This window comes from Alnus glutinosa, chromosome 4, assembly GCF_958979055.1.
Source record: "Alnus glutinosa chromosome 4, dhAlnGlut1.1, whole genome shotgun sequence".
NCBI classification, from domain to species: domain Eukaryota; kingdom Viridiplantae; phylum Streptophyta; class Magnoliopsida; order Fagales; family Betulaceae; genus Alnus; species Alnus glutinosa.
Window position 1 is genome coordinate 28,912,488 of NC_084889.1, and position 24,764 is coordinate 28,937,251.

A 24,764-nucleotide genomic window follows, 5' to 3' on the forward strand; every position below is an offset into this window, starting at 1 on the left:
TTAGAAAATAAATTTATTTTATTTAATTTGTAAGTTTTGTATTTTTTATTTGAGAGTATTTTCGTCATTTTATGTCTAAAGACGCATATTTTGTCTGATTTACCGATGGATTGTTTTATTTTTTTGGGGGGCAGTTGAGTGTGGCATTTGGTAATTCATGTGACGATGTGTAAATGAATGACAGTTTATAAGATAAAAGGTAATTAACCCAATATATAACAGCAAGATTGTATGATAGTTTTGCCAAAATTGATTATTTGTATGGAAGAAATCAGTTATTAGGGTATAAAAGAAGACACTTAACAAAAGCAACGATGTGTGCAAGAAAATGGTCTTGGCTAGAAAGGATGTGACTAAAAGAAAATCCTCAATGATATTTAATTTGACCTAAATTTTATAAATGGATGAGAGAGACGTGTTATATATATATATATATATATAAAACCATTTTGTCCTCTCAATTTTTTTCATTAGAAGCCATTCATGCACTTGTAGGCTAAAGCTTCAGATGTGGGTGGGGCTTAGGTTGAGTAGAACCATAATGGTAAATAAGTTGTCAGCTAGCTCGCTTGTTAAAGCTTTAATAAGATGTTTGGGTGCATTGTTTTTAAAAAACAAATTTTATTAGTATTCGCAATTTTTCAAAAACAAATTAGATTTTATTCAATTTTTTCTAATTTTGCCTCAGAAAGTGAAACCATTCAAACATCTTTTTCAACTTTCTTTTTGCCTCGAAATTCGCAAAGTAAATTATAGTTAAATTTAAATTTCAAAATATCAAATACCCAAACATGCCATAAGGGATTATGCAACAGATTTGAAGTCGAATCTTGTGTTCATCAAAATCATGAGAGGGCTGCCCCATTATGGAGTCAACCCTTCAGGGTATGGAGTAGGAAAACAAAAGGCCTCTACGGATGCACCAAAATTAAGAGAACGAAGTGTTATTTCTAAGGAAAACTTTTAAATCAACTACAAAGCAAGTTGAAGCCACCCTTCCACCCTCTCTCTCCACTGTATATTTTCCTTGGTGGGAACAAATCAATGTTACTCTATGTTAGAACAGTTTCTGGTATGGTAACTGATGAACCGAAAAAGCTTATCTCTGCTGTCCTGCAAAATAGAAAACTACGTCAGGGGGAGTCCGACGATCCCACTCCGATGCTTTTGTCAGTATTATTCCAAGTGTATATCACTTTTAATCACGATGAGCAATCTAAAATTTACCTGTCCAGTTGTGAGGTATTTGTACATAAAATGTTGAGAGCAATCCGGTTCTTCCATTGGACCACGTGTCATATCTGGAGCACTTATCGACTACTCAAATCGTGGGATTGAGGCACATGCTTCACAATCGTGGCCAAGTCGGTCTTTAACCGTCTTGAGATCGTGGAGTCGTGGTTCGTGCTCCACGATCATTCTGGAGTCGGTCTTCTACCGTCTTGAGATTGTGGAGTCGGTCCTCAACCACCTTGAGATCGTGGAGTCGGTCCTCAACTGCTCTTAGATCGTGGGGACACCTTCCTTAATGATAGCTATTGTGTAGGTAGTGGGCTTTCTTCCCTAATTGCTACAAGGTTGGTTTTACCGTCCTTGACCTTTACGTGGAATCGGTAAATTATCGGCTTTGTGTATGATTCTCGGCAATTAACCGAGAAAGATTCTAATGGGCTGCGATTCTGGCCCATTGGGCAAAGTCGGGATTATTTCCCAACAGTTACCCCCCAATTCCTTGCGCACAAAGTAGTTTCGGTGGAAGGAATTTCTTTGTGCGATCCTGCCAGGTTTGAACATAAGGTAAGCTGGCATATATATATATAATTTTATTTTTTATTTTTTATTTGAAAAGCACCGGGGAATTTGAAATTCAAAAATTTTGGGAATCGGAATCATCCGAAATAATGGATTTAATCATCATGAGATTTGGAATCAGTTGTCAGATCGGTCTGTATCCTTGTGCTGCACGGACATTGCTAGGTTGATTCGGGTTGTTGTGTCGCGTGTAGTAACACTCACTGGCCTTTTGGCCGTGAAAGTTGTTTCAAGCGCTGAGACACGCGTTGGTTTGTTTTTCATGGCCAGCTGTTCATCTGACGGTTACAAAACCTTTTAACTCGGCGCATTCAATGAGCGTCTTTTCAGCTACTTCATGAAGGAGTATATAAACCCCCATCCCTCACTTTTACTTTCACCACTTACTATTTTGTAAAACGCCTCTGAGTTTTCCGGCGAAAAACCCCGTTTCCGGCCAAAATTTCCGTATTTCCCGATCCGCTTCAATCATTTGACCGACTTGCTTCAAACATCTGACCGACCTGCTTCAACATTTGGCCGACCTGCTTCAACATTTGACCGACCTGCTTCAACATTTGACCGACTTCCTTCAGACCTAACTTGCACTAGATTCGATGGCTTCTGACTCTAATTCTGACAGTGCTCATGTCGATGGTAGCCCCACTCTCATTCCTCATGAGAACAAATTCAGGTCCTTGATTCTAGCCTCTGAGGAGAGTCACCTCCGTCGGAGCTATAATATTCCGTCTTCAGTAATCCTTCATTTTCAGCAGCCCGAGGAACTGTCCATCGCAGGTGGCGATGTGACAATCACAGAGCGAATGCTGATGGCCAGCTTTTGGTTTCCTTTTCCCGGGATAGCCTGAGAATTGTTAGTATGGCTCGGGGTGGCCCCCTCCCAAATAAAACCGAATGGGTGGAGGTATTTGTTTGCCTCATTTGTTCTTTGGAGGACCAAGCTTCAGAAGAGGATGACTATAGATGAATTCCTCACAATTTACTGGGCCGGTTTCCGGCAAGACGGTACAGTAGAATTCACCGTTCGCAAGAAGCAGTCTATTATTCACCTTGCTTGGAGATATTCCAACAACAAAGAATGGAAGGAGCAAACATTTCGGGTTTCTGGCCAGTGGGAAAAGCCGAAGCAGTTACTATTCCCAAAGTACCAAAGGGTTCCCCGGGACTGGGCCCGCATGAGAATCGGGGCATCGGAAGCCCCTGAACTAAATGATGAGCAAGTCGACAAAGTCGACACCATACTTGCCTTTGTGAAGGCTACATCAGCCGAGGACGCTAAGGTGGTGCTGGATTTCGACCACCTTGTTACGAACGAGAATATGCGAAACATTCTCGGTTACCAGATCCCGATTTCCGATCTTCCTTTTTTGAAGGATAGGAAAGGTAAGGCTCAGAAACCGAAAGAAGACCTTGCGCCTACCACCCTTAAGGGTAAAGAGAAGGTCTCCGCAGGACCGAAGAAGTCAAAGGAGCCAAAAGAGGCTCCAAAAACTGTGAAGAAGCTCCTTGCCGATGCCCAACGGATAGGGGCTGAACAGGAAGCTAAAGCCAAAAAGGCGGTCGAGAAGAAAAAGACCGCCGAGAAACTGGCGAAAAAATCAAAGGCTTTTCAAGAAAGGCCTCAATTGGGCAAAGAGCCTGAAGGGGAACCTGTTAGGAAAAAACCAAGGATCGAGGCAGAACTGTCATACCTTAAATCGATTGGTTCGGCAGTTAAGGGTATTCCCATTCGTGCCAAACTCTTGGCGATGACTGCTTCCGAGTGCTTACCTCAGAGTACTGAGAAGGAGGCTATGCCTCAGCACCCACCACTAGGTGAAGTACCAGTACTTCATGATGAGGACATACTCAGCACGAAACCTATGGGCCAGGATGTGACCCTTCCATCTAAGGTTGGGGAAGGGGTGGCCCAGACTGCCATTTCTGAAACAGATTCGGCCTTACTCGAGTTGCTGAATGCACAAGTAGAAGCCTCGTTCGAGCCTCGTCAAATATAGCAGCCAAGAGGGGACGCTGAGGTCGGTGATGACACGCGATCTGTCCATGTAGAAGCCGAAAGCACACCCGCAGGGCCAAGCGTCAGACCTATAGTTTGCCCTGTGGCAGAGAGGGTAAAACCGAGTTCTAGTAGGCCTTTCGTCGAACTTGGAACTAAAGACGAAGGGCCAACGAAGGGACCTACTCGTGATTCTGTTGGGTTTTTTAGGCCAGCCCGGGAGTATGAATTTGACGAGGCCTCCTTGGAAGAGCGTCTAGCTGGGCCAATTATGGACGCGGTTCGGGCTCTGACTCCAGCCGACTACTTAGGGCAAAGTACCGTTGGTTGCATTCCGACCGAGGATATGATCGCCTCATTAGTCCAATTTCAAACCATGGTAAGTTTCTTTTGATCCTTTATTTGGCTTTTGATGTTTTTATTTTCTAAGTTTCTTCTTTTCTCGACAGCAATTGGTGGATACCCTTGCTCTTTTTGACCAGCATAGGGATTTCCACCGAAATCAGGTCCTGGTAGTGGCCGGACTTCAACAACGGATTTCTGAGCTTGAGCTAGAGTTGGCCTGAAAACTATCCCTGGAATCAGAAGAGGCCCGGCTGAGTAAGCTTCTCGCTGAGCGGTAATCAGAATTGGCTAATCATGATGCACTAATTGCTGATGCCGAGCTTAGGTAAAATGCGGCCGAGGAAGCCAGTCGAGGACTATCCTCCCAGCTGGACTCGTGGACTTGCGAATTGTTTGCGCTTAAGGCTCATACTGACAATGTCGAGGTGAGGTACTCGGCCTCATCATGCAGTAATACTGTGCTGCGAGCTGATTTGAGTGCTGCGAAGGCGCAAAGGAAGATCGCTGAAGATGCTCAACGGGGCGCTGAAGAAGCTCAGAGTGCCGCAGAGGAGAAGTTAAAGGAGGTTGAATTGGGCTTACAAGCTGCTCAGGCCGATTTACAAGAAGCTAAACTCAAGTTTCGTGAGCTGCAGAAGAAGTCCAAGCATTATAAATTGAAGGCTGCTCATTATAAATCAAAGGCCGATCGGTTCCATAGTCAGATTCTTGCATTCACCAAGGTTCGAGATCGAACCTGGATTAATGGATTTCGCTGGGGTTTTGATTCCCTCAAAGAATTTGTGCTTAACCCTTCGATGCCTTCCCCAAATTTTGCCAGGCTAAACTATACTGACTTTATGGATGTTCCCGAGCAAGTTATCTTAGAGCTATGGGAAATAGGCCGAGACTTGATTCCTGATGTCCCGGATTGGGTTGGTGAAGATGCCGAACCTATTGATGAGGTGACCGAGCTGGCAGATTTAGATGCTTTGACTAAGGCCACTGAAATTGAGGCTCCTGCTAGCCAAGCTTCCGAAGAACCGAATGTAGATAAAACTTAGCAATTTTTTTTTTTAGCACGCCTTTTGTTTCGGCGTTTTTGTAAGCCTTTGCTTTTCCATGTTTATAACATTCGGTACTTTTGCAAAAAATTTATATTGGTGTTGTTCCTTTTACTCTATTCTTCTGCTCTGTTCTCGTACCGTCTAGGTTTTACACTTAGCCAAAATTGGCTAAGTGTAAATTTTTGAATTTAGCCTAAGTTTATTAGGCTGCATTTTCTTGTATCCTTTAATTTTGATTCAAAATATTGAACTTTGGACTTGAGTCAAGGCATTTCTTTGACTTGAAATTCCGACTTGAATCCCCTCAACGTGATTCAAGTCTCGGAGTTTGTCCGACTTGAATCCCCTCAACGTGATTCAAGTCTCTGCATTTCTTCGACTTGAATCCTCTCAACGTGATTCAAATATCTGAATTTGTCCGACTTGAATCCCCTCAACGTGATTCAAGACTCGGCATTTCTTCGACTTGAATCCCCTCAACGTGATTCAAATCTCAGAATTTGTTCGACTTGAATCCCCTCAACGTGATTCGAGTCTTGGCATTTCTTCGACTTGAATCCCCTCAACGTGATTCAAGTCTCGGCATTTCTGACTTGAATCCCCTCAACATGATTCAAGTCTCAATTTTGCGAATGTTGTCCTTGGATCTAATATGCTGTCTGAATCTGCATTTTATTGATAAACATTAAGTTTTAAAACAAACAGATTACATATAATATAACCGGAATTACATATAATATTTTCGGAGATGCTCGGCATTCCATGGTCTTTGTAACTTTTTCCTGTTTGTATCTTCAAGTTGGTATGCTCCTTTTGGATTGCTTCTAATAACTCGGAATGATCCTTCCCAGACAGGCCCCAGTTTCCCTTCTGTGGGGTCTTTAGCTACCGTTTTTATCCTCCGAAGCACCCAATCACCAGTATTGAATGATCGGGGCTTTACTCCTTTGTTATAATACCGAGCTGCTTTTTCTTGATAAGCAGAAGTTCTGACTCTCGCATATTCTCGTTTTTCTTCCAAAAGATCTAGGTGTAGCTTTAATCCTATGCTGTTGAACCCGGGATTATAATGCTGAATGCGGAAGCTTGGGGAACCTATTTCAACTGGGATCACTGCTTCGACTCCGAATGCTAGTGAGTAAGGAGTTTTGGAAGTTGCCGAGCTAATTGTCGTTCGGTATGACCACATGACTTCTGGTAAGTATTCTACCCATCCTCCCTTACGCTTCGGGAGTTTTTTCTTCAATATCTTCACCAGAGTTTTGTTTGTCGCTTCGACCTGCCCATTTGACTGCGGGTGATATACCGACGAGAAAAAATGTCGAATCTTGAGCTCATTGCACCACTCCTGGGATGGTTTGCAGTCGAACTGTGTTCCATTGTCAGTTATTAGGGTGTAAGGTATCCAAAATCTACATATGATCGCCTTCCAAAGGAAATTTTTGATTGCCCTGGTCGTGATAGTCTTTAAAGGCCTCACTTCTGCCCATTTGGTGAAGTAATCTACTGCAACCACTAGAAATCTGCAATTCCCTTTTCCTGTGGGCATGGGCCCTACAATGTCAACCCCCATTGGGCAAACGGCCATGGTGAAGAAACCGAGCTGACTTCTGTTGGTGGTTTGGTTTGTAACTTTGCAAACCTTTGGCACTTGTTACACCTTCGGACCATTTTCATTGACTCTTGATTCATCGTTGGCCAATAGTAGCCAGCTCGTACAGCCTTCTGTGCTAACATTCTACCCCCCGAGTGACTGGCACAGACTCCCTCATGAATTTCCTTTAACACATACTCAGCCTCAGTCGCTGAGAGACACTTTAATAGTGGGAGTGAATAGCATTGGCGACATAGAATTTTACCGACAAGAGTGTATCGTGCTGATTGCATCCGGATTTTTCGAGCTTCTTTTTTGTCATTTGGCAGTTGCTCGTTCTTAAGATATTCAATCACGTACCTAGCCCACTCAGGAATTACGTAGGCGTCATCGATCTGCATTACCAATCCAGCATCATCCACGGAAGGCTTGTCCAGAATGATAACCCGATGTTTTGAGGCTGAAATCATTTCGTCTGTTGCCGATCCTAGCAGAGCTAGTGCATCGGCTCGTCTGTTTTCGCCCCTCGGGATCTGTGTGACCACCAATCGTTCGAAGCGGTCCCAAAAACCCAACACCTTGGCAAGGTACTTTATCATTTTTTCACCTTTGGCCTCTGATCCTCCTTGTATGTGGCCGGCAACAACCTGTGAGTCACTTCGAACTTTGAGGTTTTTTGCTCCCAGATGTTCTGCCAGGCTAAGGCATGCTATTACTGCTTCGTACTTCGCCTCGTTGTTTGTGGTTGGAAAGTCTAACTTCAATGCCACTGCAATTTCCTCCTTATCAGGTGTTATCAAGGCCACCCAGCTTCGAGTCGGGACTTCATGGATGATCCATCCACTTAAGCTATCTACGCTTCTTTTGTAGGCGTTTCATGGCTCTCGGGGAGATTGTTGAATTCTGCAATAAAGTCTGCCATAACTTGGGCCTTAATGGTGGTTCTCGGATAAAATTCCAGGTCAAATTCTCCGAGTTCCATGGCCCAATTCACTAACCTACCCGAGAGGTCGAGCTTTTGCAATACTTTCTTCAGAGGATACTCTGTGAGCACCCTTATAGCATGTGCCTGGAAGTATGGTCTCAACCTTCGAGCTGAAATAACAAGGGCAAAGGCTAACTTCTCAATTCGAGGATACCTTTCCTCAGCCCTGTGTAGTGCCCTGTTGGTGAAATATACTGGCTTTTGCAATCCGGACTCCTCTCGGACTAAGACCGAGCTAACAGCTGATAGCGACACTGCTAAGTATAGGTAGAGAATTTCCCCTTCTTCGGGCAAGCTTAGGAGTGGTGGATTGGCCAGGTATTCTTTTAAATGGCCAAAAGCCTCTTCGCATTCATTACTCCAAACAAACGCCTTCCGGAGTATTTTGAAGAAGGGCAAACATTTATCCGTTGACCGGGAAATGAACCGGTTTAGGGCTGCAATCCTCCTGGTCAATTGCTGCAGTTGTTTTGTTGTATGAGGAGCTTGCATTTCGAGCACAACTCGAATTTTTTTTGGATTTGCCTCGATTCCTCTTCTCGAGACCATGAATCCCAGGAACTTTCCTAATGAGACGCCAAAGGCACACTTCGCCGGGTTTAACTTCATCTGGTATCTCCTTAATGTGTTAAAGGTTTCTTCGAGATCGACCAGATGGCTGATCGCTTTTCGGCTTTTCACCAGCATGTCATCCACATATACTTCTACATTCCTCCCGATCTGATCGCAAAACATTCTATTGACTAGCCTCTGGTAGGTTGCACCGGCATTCTTCAAATCGAAAGGCATCATATTGTAGCAATATAAATTTTTTCTTCATCGAGCTCGCTCATGTGGATCTGATTATACCCCGAGAAGGCATCCATGAAACTTAGGAGCTCATGCCCCGAGGTGGAGTCAATTAGGACATCCATCCGGGGGGAGGGAAATTATCTTTTGGGCATGGCTGGTTGAGATTGGTGAAGTCTACGCACATTCTCCATTTTCCATTCGATTTTTTCAACAAGATAACATTGGCCAGCCACTGAGGGTAGTCCACCTCTTGGATAAAACCGGCTTTTAATATTCTCTCCACTTCTTCATGTATGGCTTGGTTTCTTTCTGGAGCAAAGCATCTTCTTTTTTGCTTAACAGGCCGGTGGTTTGGGTCGACATTTAGCCTGTGCAAAATTACCGAAGGATCAATTCCTAGCATATCGTCGTGGCACCAGGTGAACACATCGGTATTACTTCGAAGGAAAGCTACCAAGGATTCTTTGATCTCTGGGGATAGCAGAGATCCGACCCTAACTTTCTTCCCGTTATTTCCCACTTCAAATTCTTCCATCTCCTCGGTTGGTTCCCCCTGTTGTGATTGCTATTGCTCGCCTTTCTCCCCGTAGTTACCCCGTGAAGGGGCTCCTTTCAACGTTACATTGTAACACTGGCATGCCACACCCTGTTCTCCTCTCACTTCCCCAACACCTCTCTCGGTAGGGAATTTGATCTTCAAATGTGAAATGGAAGTGATTGCCTTCAGATCGTTAAGGGTTGTCCTTTCAATGATTGTGTTGTAGGGCGAGGGTCTGTCGATCAATAAAAACTTAACCATAATAGTTTTTGTGGTCGGATAATCCCCAGCAGTCACGGGGAGTTCGATAGACCCGACCGGCAGGACCTGTTCTCCGGCGAACCCCACCAAAGGGCAGGTAGCTAGGATCACCTTTTTCGGGCTAATCTCCATGTTTCGAAAGGCCGACCAATATAGGATATCAGCTGAGCTCCCGTTATCGATGAACATTCGATGGATTCGGTGGTTAGCTACCTGCAACGTGACCACGATTGCGTCGATATGAGGAAGTGAAACTCCCGCATAATCTTCATCTGAAAACCCCACCACCATAGATTCCTTTCGGTGGGATTTGTGGGGTCTATCTATAGTCATCACCTCCTAGTGTTTCTGGTATTGAGCGTAGGCCTTCCTATCTGCACTCGTCTTTCCTCCTCCGCCCAAACCTCCAAATATAGTTCGGATGTCTGCGATGACCAGCTCATTCCGCGATCCATGTCCATGCGCACCTATGCTTTCGCTTCTATCTCGTCGAGGCTCCTCCCTTCTTCGGTCTAGGCGATCTTCATTATGGTTCAAAGGAGAATGCTCTCTATGTCTCGGCTCTCGGTTTTGGTGCTCTTGAGGCCTCTAATTCTGCTGAGGCTGGCCTTGGTTGTCTGCTATGAAACGGAATAGTTTTCCATTTTTGATGAACTTCTCGATCAGGATTCTCAGATGTCTACATTCCTCAGTGACATGACACCGAGCAATTTCTGTCATCAAGGGTCCTTCCACCCGTAAGCCCTGATAGAGGGCAGCATAGACCATTTCTTCAGTTGGACTATCAACTGTGAGCTTCGCTTGATTGAATCGGACCACATAATCTTTCAGAGACTCGCCTTCTTTTTGGCGCATCGCCATCAGTTGCCCAGAAGGCTTCTTCCTCTTGCACCCAGCTTGGAATTGAGTTACGAATTTCCGTCTGAGATCATCAAAACATGTGATGGAACTCGGAGGGAGTTTTCGGAACCAATCCCGAGTTGAACTGGACAAGGTAAGTGGAAAGGCTCGGCATGGCATCTCCTGAGGAGTCCCCTGTAGATCCATGTGCATCCTATAGTTGTTGAGATGCTCGGTGGGATCTTCAATCTTGGTATAAGTCTGGATGGCCAGAATTTTAAATTTCTCGGGGAGCTGGATCGCCATGACACTCTCGGTGAATGAGGAAGATCTGTTCAAAAGGCTGTCCACCCGAGAAATTTTCCCTTTGTTGCTTTGCTGGATTTCAAGCTGCAGCTGGTTATATTTATCTTCATACTTCTCATCGAGTGTGGCGATGGCTTCGTTAAGTCTTCTCTCTTCATATCGAGGATTTACCATACCCTCACCAGGAGGAGGGTTCGCAATTCCTTCACCAAGAGGAGGGTTGGCAACCCCTTCAGCTCGCCGGGGTCAGTCTTCAGGTTGGGTTCTTTCCGTGACCCTTCTGCTCTCCCTGTCTTCTTCCTCATGGGCATTGCTTTCTTCTTCTTCATTTCCCTCAGCCATTTCAGGAATTTGTTCCCCGCTAATCGCCTCAGGAAACGGTGGTTCTATTAAGTTAGGACCTCCATGTCCCTAGACATTTGGGCTATTCGTGCCTCCATCTCAGCTGCATTCTGATAAGACACACCCCCCGTCTCGTGACGAGGGTTGTTCACTTCTGAAGTCGTGGCTCTTGTTCGTACCATTTCAGATAAATATTTTACGTAGTAAACGACGCACACTTGCTAGTCGTTTCCCACAGACGGCGCCAAACTGTTAGAACAGTTTCTGGTATGGTAGCTGATGAATCGGAAGAGCCTATCTCTGCTGTCTTGCAAAATAGAAAACTACGTCGGGGGGAGTCCGACTATCCTACTCAGATGCTTTTGTCAGTATTATTCCAAGTGTATATCACTTTTAATCACAATGAGCAATCTGAAATTTACTTGTCCAGTTGTGCGGTATTTATACATAAAATGTTGAGAGCAATCCGGTTCTTCCATTGGACCACGTGTCATATCTAGAGCACTTATCGACTACTCAAATCGTGGGATTGAGGCACATGCGTCACGATCGTGGCCAAGTTGATCTTTAACAGTCTTGAGATCATGGAGTCGTGGTTTGTGCTCCACGATCATTCTGGAGTCGGTCTTCTACCGTCTTGAGATCGTGGAGTCGGTCCTCAACTGCTCTTAGATCGTGGGGACACCTTCCTTAATGATAGCTATTGTGTAGGTAGTGGACTTTCTTCCCTGGTTGCTACAAGGTCGGTTTTTACCGTCCTTGACCTTTACGTGGAATCGGTAAATTACCGACTTTGTGTATGATTCTCGGCAATTAACCGAGAAATATTCTAATGGGCTGCAATTCTGGCCCATTGGGCAAAGTCGGGATTATTTCCCAACACTCTACAACACAATTCCTCGGAAAGGAAATTCAAAGTGAGCCTTAGGATCTCAACTTTTAAAGAGGTAATAATAATTAAAAAAAAATAAAAAAAATAAATCCCTAAAGGAGAGATTGATTCAAAGGTAAAATTCATGGAGAGAAATTACAAAAGGAGGTGGGTATTGATTGTTTTATCAATGGGGAAGAAGAACTATTTTGAGTAATTTAGAAACAATTTTCTTTAGAATGAAACCTAAACCAAGCCTGGTACCCAAATGCATGCCAACATCAATATTTTTATACAATTAGTAATCCACAGCCATAAACTGTTTCATGGAAACTAAACCTGAGTATGGAATTTGTTTGTGCAATTCTTTTTTTTCAACTTCATTCAAATGAAGAGATCTTTCAGTTGTAATTTGACACTAAAGAGTTGGTGGCACCGTGTTCACCAATCTTGACTATAGAGTTTCTATTAAATTGCTCAAAAATTATGCCAAAAATTTGACTGATGTGAATGAAGCACCTTCAAACCCTTGCATCAAGCTGGCGATATATGCATGTGGATGGATATAGAAAATTAACGTTGATACAAGCATGCAAAACAGACCACATAATCCATAATTGCTCTTGTCTTGTACTTCACATTCACCTGATTTTTCTAAGTGTGTTCACATAGGTATAACTGGAAAATGCTACAAAAAGCTTGCGGAACCTGCAGAAATAAAAAAAAGGACATCTTGTAAAATAAAGAAACATGATCATTCGAATGTTTATCTTGAAATATGTCTGATTAAATAGCCAGAAATTTGTTTAGGAAAAAAAAAAAAAATAAGCCAGAGATTCAAGACATGAATTTCTCATGATTGATGATAATGGAATCAGCTTCACATTGAAAGCAAGCCATACATTCAAGAAAGAAAACAAATAAATTTGATAACAAAGAAGGTTTTTTTTCTCTTAACTTCTATTGAAAATAATGGAAAGAATAAATACCAAACCCATTGGCTTGAGTGTTGTGCCATCGCAAGGAAGCTCTTCTGGGGATGCTCATTTAGCAAGCAATGCATCACTTCACCTGGGTGTTGCATGGCATGTAAAATGGACAACCAAATATCAAGTGGTCCAGTATACTTGCGTAAGATGTTGGTACTAACCTGAGGACAATGAAAAAGACCAAAAGAATTATGATACTTTGAGCAAGAAGCCTGAAATAAAAGTAATTTGCCACATCAAGTCAAACAAAAAAAGTTTATAAAGTCTAATCATCTATAAATAATTAAATATGCTCACCAGACTTTATCCTTTTAGTTAGTAATTGTGTAACAAAATGAAAAAAAAAAATTAGAACTAAAATACTACATTATCTATGAAAAGTTAATACGGACACCGCCATCGGGGAACTGATGGGCAAAAGGATATTTTTAATTCGAAAAGAAAAATAATTATAATAGTTAAAAGTAAAGGATATGTTTGTTCGTATTTTTAGAATATAGTTTTCAAAACCGTTTTTGGGTAAAAGAAAAAAAAAATCTCAAACATATAGGATTTAGAAATATTTTGCTTAATGCTTGCTACTGTTCCGTAGTGTAGTAGCTTGAATATATATAGAACAATACAAGTATACATCAACTAGGATTGTACCACACAGCCGTGTACTCTAGAGACTGAAATAAAACACTTCACTCTTCTGATAAGATAGAAGAGATCTAACTCTTATCTAATTCTATATCTATAGAATCACAAACTAACTCTAGATAGAAGAGATCTAACTCTTATCTAACTCTATATCTTTAGAATCACAAACTAACTCTACATCTTTAGAAGAGTGATCGGTTGAAGAGTTGTTTGTTCCAATACGCCCCCTCAAACTCAACGTTGTAGGCAACCGAATGTTGAGGTTGGTCTTGAGACTGATGAATCGGGTTGTAGCCAAAGGCTTTGTGAGAATGTCGGCAAGCTGGTCTTTTCTGGAGATAAACTGAACATTAAGAGCTTAGGAGGCAACCATGTCCCGTACAAAATGATAGTTAATTTCTATACGCTTAGTGCGAGCATGATAGATAGGATTTGACGTGAGATATGTAGCTTCAATGTTATCACAATACAAAATTGGTGGTCGTGAAGAGTGTACACCAAGATCACCAAGAAGAGTCTGAATCCATGTTAACTCGGCTGAGGCATTTGCAAGGGCTTTATATTCAGATTCAGTGCTTGAGCGAGATATCGTTGGTTGCTTCTTTGAACTCCATGAGAGGATGTTTTTGCCGAGAAGAACACAATAACCATAAGTTGAACGTCAATCATCCGGACAACCAGCCTAGTCAGAGTCTGAGTAGGCTGTGAGCTGCTGTGAAGAATTCTTGTGAATGCACAAAGTATGATCAATTGTAGACTTCAAATAGCGCAAGATACGTTTTACTGCAAACCAGTGAGAATCCCTTGGATCTTGCATGAACTGTGAGACTTTATTGACCGCAAAAGCAATATCAGGTCTAGTAAGAGATAAATACTGAAGAGAGCCGACTGTGCTACGGTATAAAGTAGGATCCGTAATTGTTGAACCATCAAATCGACTAAGAATTGTAGAGGCAGACATTGGAGTAGAGATAGGCTTGACAAGAAGCATATTTGTCTTTGTGAGAATATCATGAATGTAGCGCTGTTGAGAAAGATGTAAACCATCCTCATGCCAAGTAGCTTCAATTCCCAAGACGTAATGTAGAGGTCCAAGGTCTTTGAGAGCAAAGGAGGAGTGTAAAGCACTTATAAGTTGTGAAATAGCTGCTGTGTTGGAAATGGTGATGATGATATCGTCAACATATATAAGCACAAAAATGATAAGACCATTTGCTTTGTAAGTGAACAATAAAGAGTCAGCCTTGGAGCTATGGAATTTGAGTTCAAGAAGTCTGGCACTGAGGCTCGAAAACCATGCACGTGGGGCTTGTTTTAAGCCATATAAGGCCTTGTGCAACTTGCAAACAGCAGTGGGATAAGATGGATGCTGAAAACCGGGTGGTTGAGCCATATAAACAGTTTCTTGAAGAAGACTATGTAGAAACGCATTGCTAACATCAACTTGATGTATTGCCCAACCTGCAGAGACAACAAGTGCTAATACAGTTCTAATAGTTATAGGTTTAACTACAGGACTATATGTTTCAGCAAAATCAATTCCAGGTTGTTGATGAAAGCCCTTTGCTACTAGATGTGCCTTGTACCTTTCAATTGTCCCATTTGCCTTTCTTTTAACTCTGAAAACCCATTTGCAGCCAATTATATTCATGTTTGGGGAAGGGGAGACAAGAGACCAAGTTCCATTCTTGAGAAGAGCATCAAATTCTTCATTCATTGTGGTACGCCATTTTGCATGTTTACTTGCTTGAGTGAAGCAAGTAGGTTCAACTTCATGTAGTGCTAGCGAGGCCGTGAGAGCCTTAGGAGTGGGATACTTGATTTGGCCATCCGTAAGGATTGAAGGTTTGAAAATATTATTTTGAGATCTTGTGGTCATGGCATGAACACGGGGAGGTGGTGGTGGCTCGGAATCAATAGGAGAGTTTAAGGGTATTAGAGCTTGGATATTGTCAATTTCTGGGGAATTGGAGGTATTTGGAGACAACTCAAAGGAAGGATTGTGAGGAACTTCATTATGATGAGATGAAGCGGGAATAAGTGATGGAGGAACCAAAGGAATAGACACAATTGGAGACTCGGGTGGAGTGGGTGAGGAGATGATAGGAGTGGAATTTTTGAAAGGAAAGTTAAGTTCATTGAACACAACATGGCGAGCAATATAGACTTTACCACAGGAAATATGAAGACATTTGTACCTGAGGTGATTTTTGCTATTCCCAATGAAGACACATGAGGTGGATCAAAAAACAAGTTTGTTGGAGTTATAAGGACGAAGGAAGGGCCAACATTCACAGCCAAATATTTTGAGAAATTTATAATCGGGTGATATATTGAACAAGCATTCATAGGGAGATATGGATAAAGTCCGGATTTACTCTGGCCTTGGAGGAGGAGCTTGCAGGAGAGAAAGTCCTTAACACAAAAATAAGAAGGATGAAACTCAATAAAAACCTGGTTATCTCGAGTGAATTGATTGACAAAAATCAAATTCTTTTGTATTTGAGGAACATGAAATAGAGAGAGTAATTTGAAAGTAGTAGAAGGTGTAGGTAAAATGTCATGACCAGAATGTAAAATTTTCAAACCTTGACCATTGCCCACACGAATTTGATCAGGTCCAGTGTAGTTGTCGGCATGTAAGTTGAGGTTGGAGAGGTCATTGGTGAGATGAACATTTGCACCAGTATCAGGGTACCATTGAAAGTCTGGAGCAGAATTAGCAAAGGCCAAATTGGCATTCAGAGGAGCAGAATCAGTTGAGTAGCCTTGATCAAAGAGGTACCAGCATGAAGTAGCAGTATGGCCCTGTTTTTGACAAACTTGACAAGTGGGACGCTGTGAGGAGCCAGACCCAGAAGAGGAAAATTGTTGAGGAGGTCTTCGGCCTCTACGACGTGAAAAATTGTTGCGGTGGCCAAAGTTTTGGCCACGGGTGTTCCTCTGAGATGGAGTAGTCTGGCGTTGTGCAGTATTTGCAGTTGAGATATTGACGTTTGTTAGTATTTTGGCCTCATTCTATCTGGACAAAATCACTTGTGTGTAAAGATGCTGTAAACAGGGATTCCACTATTTAGAGCACCCTTAGAAGACTCTGCACTGCTTAAAAGTTAGAAGAATTTCAGGTTCCCTGTTAGCCGTCCGAACGAAGTGTCATCCCGTCCAGATGCCATCTGTTCATTGTTCATCCGTCAGGACGACGTGCCATACCGTCCGGACGACCGACAGACGAAGCATCATCCGTCCGGACGACGTGTTCCTTCCGTCCAGACCCTCCACTGTATCGAGAAGCTTCTGTTCCAGCTTGCATCGTCCGGACGTCTCAGCAGCCCGTCCGGACGCCCATCAGTGATCGATCAGCTTCAGATTCTTTCCAAGTTCAGAATAAGGGAAGATTGATACACCCGTCCGGACTATGTGGTTTCCCGTCCGGACGCGCAATTGTATAAGGCAAGAATCGCAATTCAAATACCACCGTCCGGACATCAGTCAGCATTGGTCCGGATGCACATTCATCAGATATGGAAATTGCCGATTCGACTTTAACTGTCTGGATGTCTGCCCTTCATGGTCCGGACGCGCGCATAGCAGATATCGAAATTGCGTGTTGAAGAAGTGTCGTCCGGACGTTCATCCCCCATGGTCCAGACGCGTGAAGCCTTATATGGAAATTACTTGCAGCGGACGTGCGACCGTCTGGACGCGGCTCTTAAACAGGAAAGATTTTCAGCGAAATTCTCGGAAAATCCTATCGTACAGTTGTCCGTCATGACGGCCCAAGTTCACCATCCAGACGACGTCGGTACATATTACTACAGTCGCCCATTCTGCACCTCAGCCTATAAATAGAGGTCCCTGGGCATTGAGAACTGCAAGAATTCGGTATTGAATTCCACTAGTGCTCAGAGAAGTAATTGTTGAGCTGATTTCCTTTGAAGCCATTGCAAGTGTGCTATTGTTGCTCTACATCTGAAGTCTATCTTAGAGGTTGGTTCTAAGATAAATGATTCCATTGAAGACCCCTTCAGGTAGGAGACCTGGTTGGGAGACGTTCGTGTTGGGTTACACGTTAGAGAGCAAGGTACGACCACTGCATCGGGTATATGTGAGTGTTACTATCTTGTATCTAGCTTTGTCTTCTAAATAGTGGATATCCTGGGTTTGGCTGCCTCAGAGTGATTTTTCTCATCTTGAGTTTTCACTTCGTCAACAAAAATCTTTGTGTTATTTATTTTCCGCATTATTATTTTTGTTGCACACTATTGCACACACTTGCTATTTAGAAGTCAATTTCATTTTTCAACGTCCACAGCCGATTTGTGAAGATCTAAACGCAGCTCAAAGGATAAGAGATAACCATATAAATCATTTAAAGAGATGGAATCTTGCCTTGTGGTCACAAATGTGACTAGAGGATCATACTCGACACTGAGCCCAGCAAGGATGTGAGTGATCAGTTCGGAAGCCTTAATGGGCTTGCCGATTGCCGCGAGAAGGTGAGATAAACCTTAGAGGTTTTGTCCCTCGAGAAAGGGGACCATCAGAAACTGCCAGAGGAGGTAGTTGTCTTGACTTAGTTTCTGAGATACATGGTGATGAACATTCTGGATAGCCGGCGGTGCGGGAGAGACAGTGGGGTGGGAAACCGGGGGGGGGGGGAGGGGGGGAGGGGAACTTTGGGTACTATCCATAGAACCGGAACCGATTGGAGTAGCCACAGACGTGGGTATACATCAATTAGGATTGTACCACACAGCCGTGTACTCTAGAGACTGAAATAAAACACTTCACTCTTCTGATAAGATAGAAGAGATCTAACTCTTATCTAACTCTATATCTATAGAATCACAAACTAACTCTAGATAGAAGAGATCTAACTCTTATCTAACTCTATATTTTTAGAATCACAAACTAACTCTACATCTTTAGAAGAGTGATCGGTTGAAGAGTTGTTTGTTCCAATAAAAAAGTGCTTTAAATAGTTTTAGTTTTCCAAAACTAAAAAAAAAAAAAAAAAAAAAAAAAAAAAAAAAAAAAAAAAATTAAGAAAGTAATTATGTGAAAACAGTTTTTAAAAAACATGTGATAGTGTGCTTTTTGAATTATTTTCTGTTTTTGAATTAATTTGGAGTCTTGGTCCTTGGAGAAACCAAAGAGGCTAACGACAACTAAGAGTCTAAGACTAATAGAGTAATAGTCTAACTGTCTAACTTGTCTAAGCGTTAAAAAAAGAAAAAAAACTATTTAGGCTAGCTATTTAATTGTTGGATAACTTGGATCTTCATCCCAAGAATCACAACCATTTGATTTGTCTTTTAAAGTTAGATTTCTTATCTTAAGTTCAACCCATCAAGATTCTAAATTCTAAACTATATATATTAACTTCTAAATATATACTTATTACTTCTACATTACTATTTACTATGTAAATTAATGTGTATATACACACACACACACATATATGAACGAGCCCATTAAGCAGAGTTGAGCTTCCACAAGCTTTGTTCACGAGCCTAACCCGAGCCAAGCCAAGTGAACGAGCCCATCGAGCTGAGTTGAGCTTCCACGAGTTTTGTTCATGATCCTACCCCAAGCTAAGTCGTGTATTGGCATGTTCAGGTCATTTATTAAATGAGCTTAAATATATGTCCAAACTCTGTTCGTTTAATAAATAAACCGATCCTAAGCTGAACCCGAGCATTTTCATGAGTAACTCTGCTCGCTTAATTTTACCTTATTCACAGACTATCACATTTATCATTCTCTCATGTTCACAAAGCATCCTTTGAAAGCCATGCATTCTATCTCTTTACCTAGAGAGCCTACTACATTCTCTCAAGCTATGTCTCATCCCCATTGGTTTGCTGCTACGGAAAGTGAAATCCAAGCTTTGCGTGACAATGATACTTCGTCTCTATGTCCTAGACCACAAAACAGAAACATCATAAAGAATAAATGGGTATTTCGATTGAAGCAAAAGCCAGATGGTACAATTCAAAGATACCAGGCTATGCTTGTAGCTAAGGGATTTCAACAATGAGATGGAATTGTCTACAATAAAACATTCAATCCAGTCATAAAACTAGCCACGGTTCGCATCCTTCTCTCACTTGCTGTCCATTTTTTGTTGGCCTTTAAAACAATTGGATGTATCAAATGCTTTCCTCCATGGTCGCTTGGTTGAAAAAGTTTTTATGGAGCAACCTATTGGTTTTGTGGCTAATGACAAACTTGACTATGTTTGCAAACTCAACAAAAGCTCTCTATGGACTAAAATAAGTACCACAGGCTTGGTTCCATAGACTATCTCAAGCTCTTATGAATTTGAGTTCATTGATTCCTTAGTTGATACATTTCTCTTTATACTACACACTGCTTCAACTCACATTTTTGTTTTGGTCTATGTGGATGATATCATAGTAACATGTACAGACTTGTCGTGTATTGAAGCTTTTATAGGTAACTTGTGGAAGGAATTTAAACTGAAAGATCTTGGTTGTCTCTCTTACTTCCTTGGTATTCGTGTTCTTTGCGACTCCCATGGCCTACATTTGAATCAAGGGAAGTATATTATTAACCTTCTTGATAGAGTTTATATGCTTGGAGCTAAGCCATACGCAACCCCTGTACTTCAGGAAAGAAGCTCACTCAACTCAATTGTGATGCTTTGTCTGATCCCGCAATTTATAGACATACTGTTGGTGCGTTACAATATTGCACCCTCACCAGACCTGACATCTCCTATTCTGTAAATCAACTCTGCTAGTTCCTTCATTGTTCAACAACTGATCACTTAAAGGCGGCTAAACGTGTTCTATGTTATTTGAAAGGCACTGTAGATCACGACTTATATTTCACCCTTGGTCCCTTTCATGTGCATGCATTATGTGACTCTGATTAGGCAGTGATCCTCTTCATTGGCGGTCAACCAATGGGTATAGCATTTTTCTTGCCTCAAATTTGGTCTCTTGCCAAGCCAAGAAGCAATCAATAGTTTCACTATCTAGAAAAGAGGCTGAGTATCGTGCTATGGCTATCACCACCGCTGAACTATGTTGGTTACGAATGCTTCTTAAAAATTTGAAGGTTGTCTTATCAAATCCCCCTCGACTTTGGTGTGATAACTTAGGTGCTATTGCTTTAGTCTCTAATCCTATCTATCATGCTAGAATAAAGCACATTGAAGTTGACTATTATTTTATTAGAGAGAAATATTACATAAGGATATTGTTGTTAGTTACATATCCACAACAGATCAATATGCAGACATTTTTACAAAGGGACTCACATTAGCCAGATTTTTATTTCTCAAAGACAAACTCATGGTCACTCAACCTCCCATTCGTTTGAGGGGGGGCTTCTAAGGATGAAAAGTCTCGCTCAACAAAGCCTCCACGTTTATCAACTACAACACTGGATAAAGAAGAGTGTCATTGGTTAGGATTCCCTACAATTTCTTTAAAATTATAGATTCTCAAATTATGTGAATTTAAGTTGTTTCATGCATCGAACGGTATGAAAAATGTTAAATATTAAAAATGTGACATGTTAACAATGAGAATTGCATATATTTTTATTAGGTTCTTACACTTTATGTTGTATAAAAGTTTTGATTAAAAAACTATTTTTTAGTTTAGTAAAGAAGAAGAGTCTTTTCAAAAAAAAAAAAAAAAGCATTTTGGAATATTTTTTTTTTTTTTTTTTTTTTTTTGCCTCGATAACATGTCATATCTTTAATATATAACATTTTTCGCATCATTCTTTGTAAAAAAGGGCTTGAACTCACATAATTTGAGAATCTCAAATTTCTTTGAAAATGTAGAGGATCCTAATCCATTTGTATTATGTGTAATAAAGCAATTATTACTTTTGTAATTATTACTCTTATCACAATTGTAAATCTTATCTGTAAAGTGTTATATATATTCAATGAGAATGCTGCAGAAAGTATTTCGTCAAATCCAAAGTTAATTCACTTTCTTTCATGTGTTTCATCTCCGGTCATCTACAATTTATTTGAAATAATATTTAAATAATTTCTCCTTTCTCTCTCTTTTTCCTAAATTAAAGAAAAATTTAAGAAAAGCTTATGTTAGTGATTTAATTGGGTTTAAGTATTAGTTAGCAAGTTTGGTGTGTCATTTTGGCCTAACTTAATTTTGAGGAAGCATTTGTAAGAGCATTACTAGCAGCTTCCCTACATGGGTTCCCTTCCCTACATTTTAGGGAAAATTTTAAAAAAGTCAAAAAACCAATCTTACAGCAGCTTCCCTTCCCTTATATGTTCCCTATGATTGCTACAGTGCTTCCCAATGCATTGGGAAGCACTGTAGCAATCCCAAGCATTATTTTATAATAAAAAAAAAAGACTCTCTCTCCTGGCACAGCTCTCCATACACTTTTTTCCTCTTCTACACACCTAGTCATCTCATTTCTACTCTTCTTCCAGAAAAATCTTCAGAGCATTCAACAGAACTCTCATCCTTTTCTGCGCGGTGTTTGCAAGAGAGACGATACTGAAGAGAGAGAGAGACGAAGAACAAGATTGAGAGAGATGATGAGCGTGCTGTTCAAGCCGAGAGAGAGAGATTGAAGCACTTGAATCAATTGAAGGAGGTCCATTGCGAGAGTTCTTCCCCTTGCTCTATTCTTCCCCAACAAAGGCATGTGCTTGTGCTGCTTCTTTCTCTCTCTATTTCTTTATGATTTTTGTTTGTGTAGTTTGTCTGTCTTTGGTTCTTGTTGGAGGTAATAGGTCATTTTTGGGTGGAATCGGGTGGTTTTATTATATGGGTTTTAGTCTTGGTTTTACATTCAAAGTTGTCATTTTATGGAATTTGTACTTTGATTGGGAGCATTTGGCGTAAATTTTATGTTTTTTGTTTTTGTTTTTGTGAATGATTTTGATGGGTTTATGGGTTTCTTTGATGTTAAGGGAAAAGGTATTCTGTCTCTGCTTTTTTGTTTGTTTAGTTTCTGTCTCTGCTTCTTGGTGGGGGTTATGGAAAATGATAATAAAAGGTGGAATTCGTTGGTTTTATGGTCTGGGCTAAAAAAGCAAAACATGGACCCATGCTCTATCAATCCTACCATAGCACTGACGACTAATTTGATTTAACAAAATCATGAACAATTGTTGAAGGGAACCTATTGAATATTCATTCAGCAAAGTACACGTGTATACATTTCAGTTATATTGTTTGTATTTAGTTAAAAGACAGATTGTTTTCTGTTAGTAGAATTAGTTAAGCTAGGTTCTCTCTTCTTGAGTTGTATAGAAGCAGAAGGCTCATGTAATCTTCATTCAGTTAAATGAAATTGAGTTTTCTTCTCTTCTAAACTCAAATTCTAATATGTAATCTTCAAATTATAATTGAACAGATGTAATATTTTTTTGATAAGTGTAAAATAGAAAATTTAAACAAAGGCCTCAGAGAGAAGATTAGATTGATCAACATATATAGATTCAGACATATGCTTGTCTTAAAAATATGTATTCAATCATCGGCCGACCCAATATGCAAATCAAAATCATACCCAAAACAACCAAACAGATCCAAGGCTTTCAGATACCAACAAATCTACCAAAAAAAAAAATGAATCTTTTTGCTATATAAGGGGCTCAGAGTATGGGTGGTGATATATTAGTATGGTCGGCAAGGCCCAATGAGTCAATTACGACGAACGAGACCTTATCACATAGAATCGTCACGGTCCCCTAAGTTCTCAACACAGAAATTAAAGAACAAAAAGGATTAGAAAAAAATAGAGAACCAATTCAAATCTAGGATCTGAAAAAAGTGAAACAAAAGAAGCTAACACATTAGAAACTCAATAGAGACGCAAAGGCTGTAACTTAGATCCTTGGCAATGGTCTAAAATGTGGGCAGAACCACAAAAGTTTGAATGTAAAAAACCCACAGGAGTTCAAGAAATATAATTGTTTTGGAGTAAGGAAGAGAGGCAGTGCTACATATTTGCAGTTATTGAAATTTTTAGACCATCTCACTTCTTGGCTTTTAGCTCCCACATCTTTGACTTTGTTATATTAGTAATGAGGAAGCACTGTTATTGGTTCACAGAAACAAAAACTCAATTCATTATCACACAAAAGACATTCACGTAGAGGACCCAGCTTTTTCTTTAGGCTTGAGACTTGAAAAATGGAACATATTTAGTAGCCTTGTTTAACTATCATTTTATAAATGAACAGGTTTATACTTGTTGCACTCATGGATTCACAAGAGAGGTTGGAAGAGTACAATGAAACTCCTAACCAAAGCTTCACTGTGCTCTTACAAGGGGAGCGTCAATACTACAATGAAATTCCACCCCAACCTAAAGTGACATCTACTACTAAAAGAACAAACTTTTCTGTTGAGGAAGACATTTTATTGGTAAAGGCTTGGATCAATACTAGCATTGATCCAATTCATGGGAATGATCAAAAATCCACCAAATTTTGGGATAGAATTTTGGAAAAATATAATGAGAACAAGAAAGAAACCACTGTAGAACGTACTGCTCATTCTTTATCAAATCGGTGGTGTTCAATCCAAAAGTTCACCAACAAATTCTGTGGGTACTTGGCACAAGTTGAATCAAGGAATCAAAGTGGTCATAGTGAGCAAGACAAGGTAATAATAATTTGTTACTAGTGGTCTATATTAACCATTAATTTGATTCAAAATTCTAATTAGTTTCAATTTTTTTATTTTTATTTTTTTCTTCAGATCAACGAGGCAAAGGCTATGTATCGGGAGTTCAATAACAATATCATATTTCAATTTGAACATTGTTGAAACTTGTTGAAGACGTTACCGAAATGGAAGACAATGGTTCAATTAAAATTGAAAGGAAGATCTGCTGGTACATGTCATTCTTCTCCTCATGATGTTATACATTTAGGGGAAGGCAATGATTGTGGAGATGCAGTTGTAGACTTGGAAAGACCTCTTGGCAAAAAGGCCTCAAAAGAGAGAGAGAGAGAGAAAAAGAAAGAGCATAGATTGTGGAGAGAAAGAGATCGTAATGGAGGTTTTAAATGGATTGATGGAAGTGAAAAAAAGATCATATGAGGAGAGAAAGAAAGAGATCGATACAGCAAAAGAAGAGATCATTCAAATTGAGAAACAAAAGCTTGAGATTCAACTTAGGAAAGAGGCAAGGGAACATAAGAAAGAAAAATTTGAAAAAGTGAAGCTTGAGATTGAACTTAGAAAAGAAGCAAGGGAACAAAAGAGAGAAGAAAGGGAAATTATGATGATGGATACAAGCCACTTGTCTCAAATGCAACTTGAATATATTCAATCTCTCCAAATGGAAATCATCGAGAAGCGTAGGAGTAAATAGTCATTGGTATTTGCCTATGTATGTATTTAAGTGAACTAATCATGTCATTTTGT

General features: G+C 40.7%; 2 protein-coding genes and 1 non-coding gene across 5 annotated transcripts in view; 1 reads left to right on the forward strand and 2 right to left on the reverse strand.

The window, feature by feature from the left end:
• Positions 1–24,764, reverse strand: part of LOC133865389 (uncharacterized) — a 51,225-nt gene that overhangs the window by 848 nt on the left and 25,613 nt on the right. The window lies entirely within an intron of this gene.
• On the reverse strand, positions 22,978–23,076 carry LOC133867542 (small nucleolar RNA Z43). The gene has a single exon (XR_009900097.1). It is a non-coding gene; the product is annotated as a small nucleolar RNA Z43 (small nucleolar RNA).
• LOC133866281 (glutathione S-transferase T3-like) lies at positions 23,592–24,161 on the forward strand. The gene is made up of 2 exons (XM_062302808.1): positions 23,592–23,996; positions 24,093–24,161. The coding sequence occupies exons 1-2, from the start codon at positions 23,592–23,594 to the stop codon at positions 24,159–24,161; spliced, it is 474 nt and encodes a 157-aa protein (XP_062158792.1).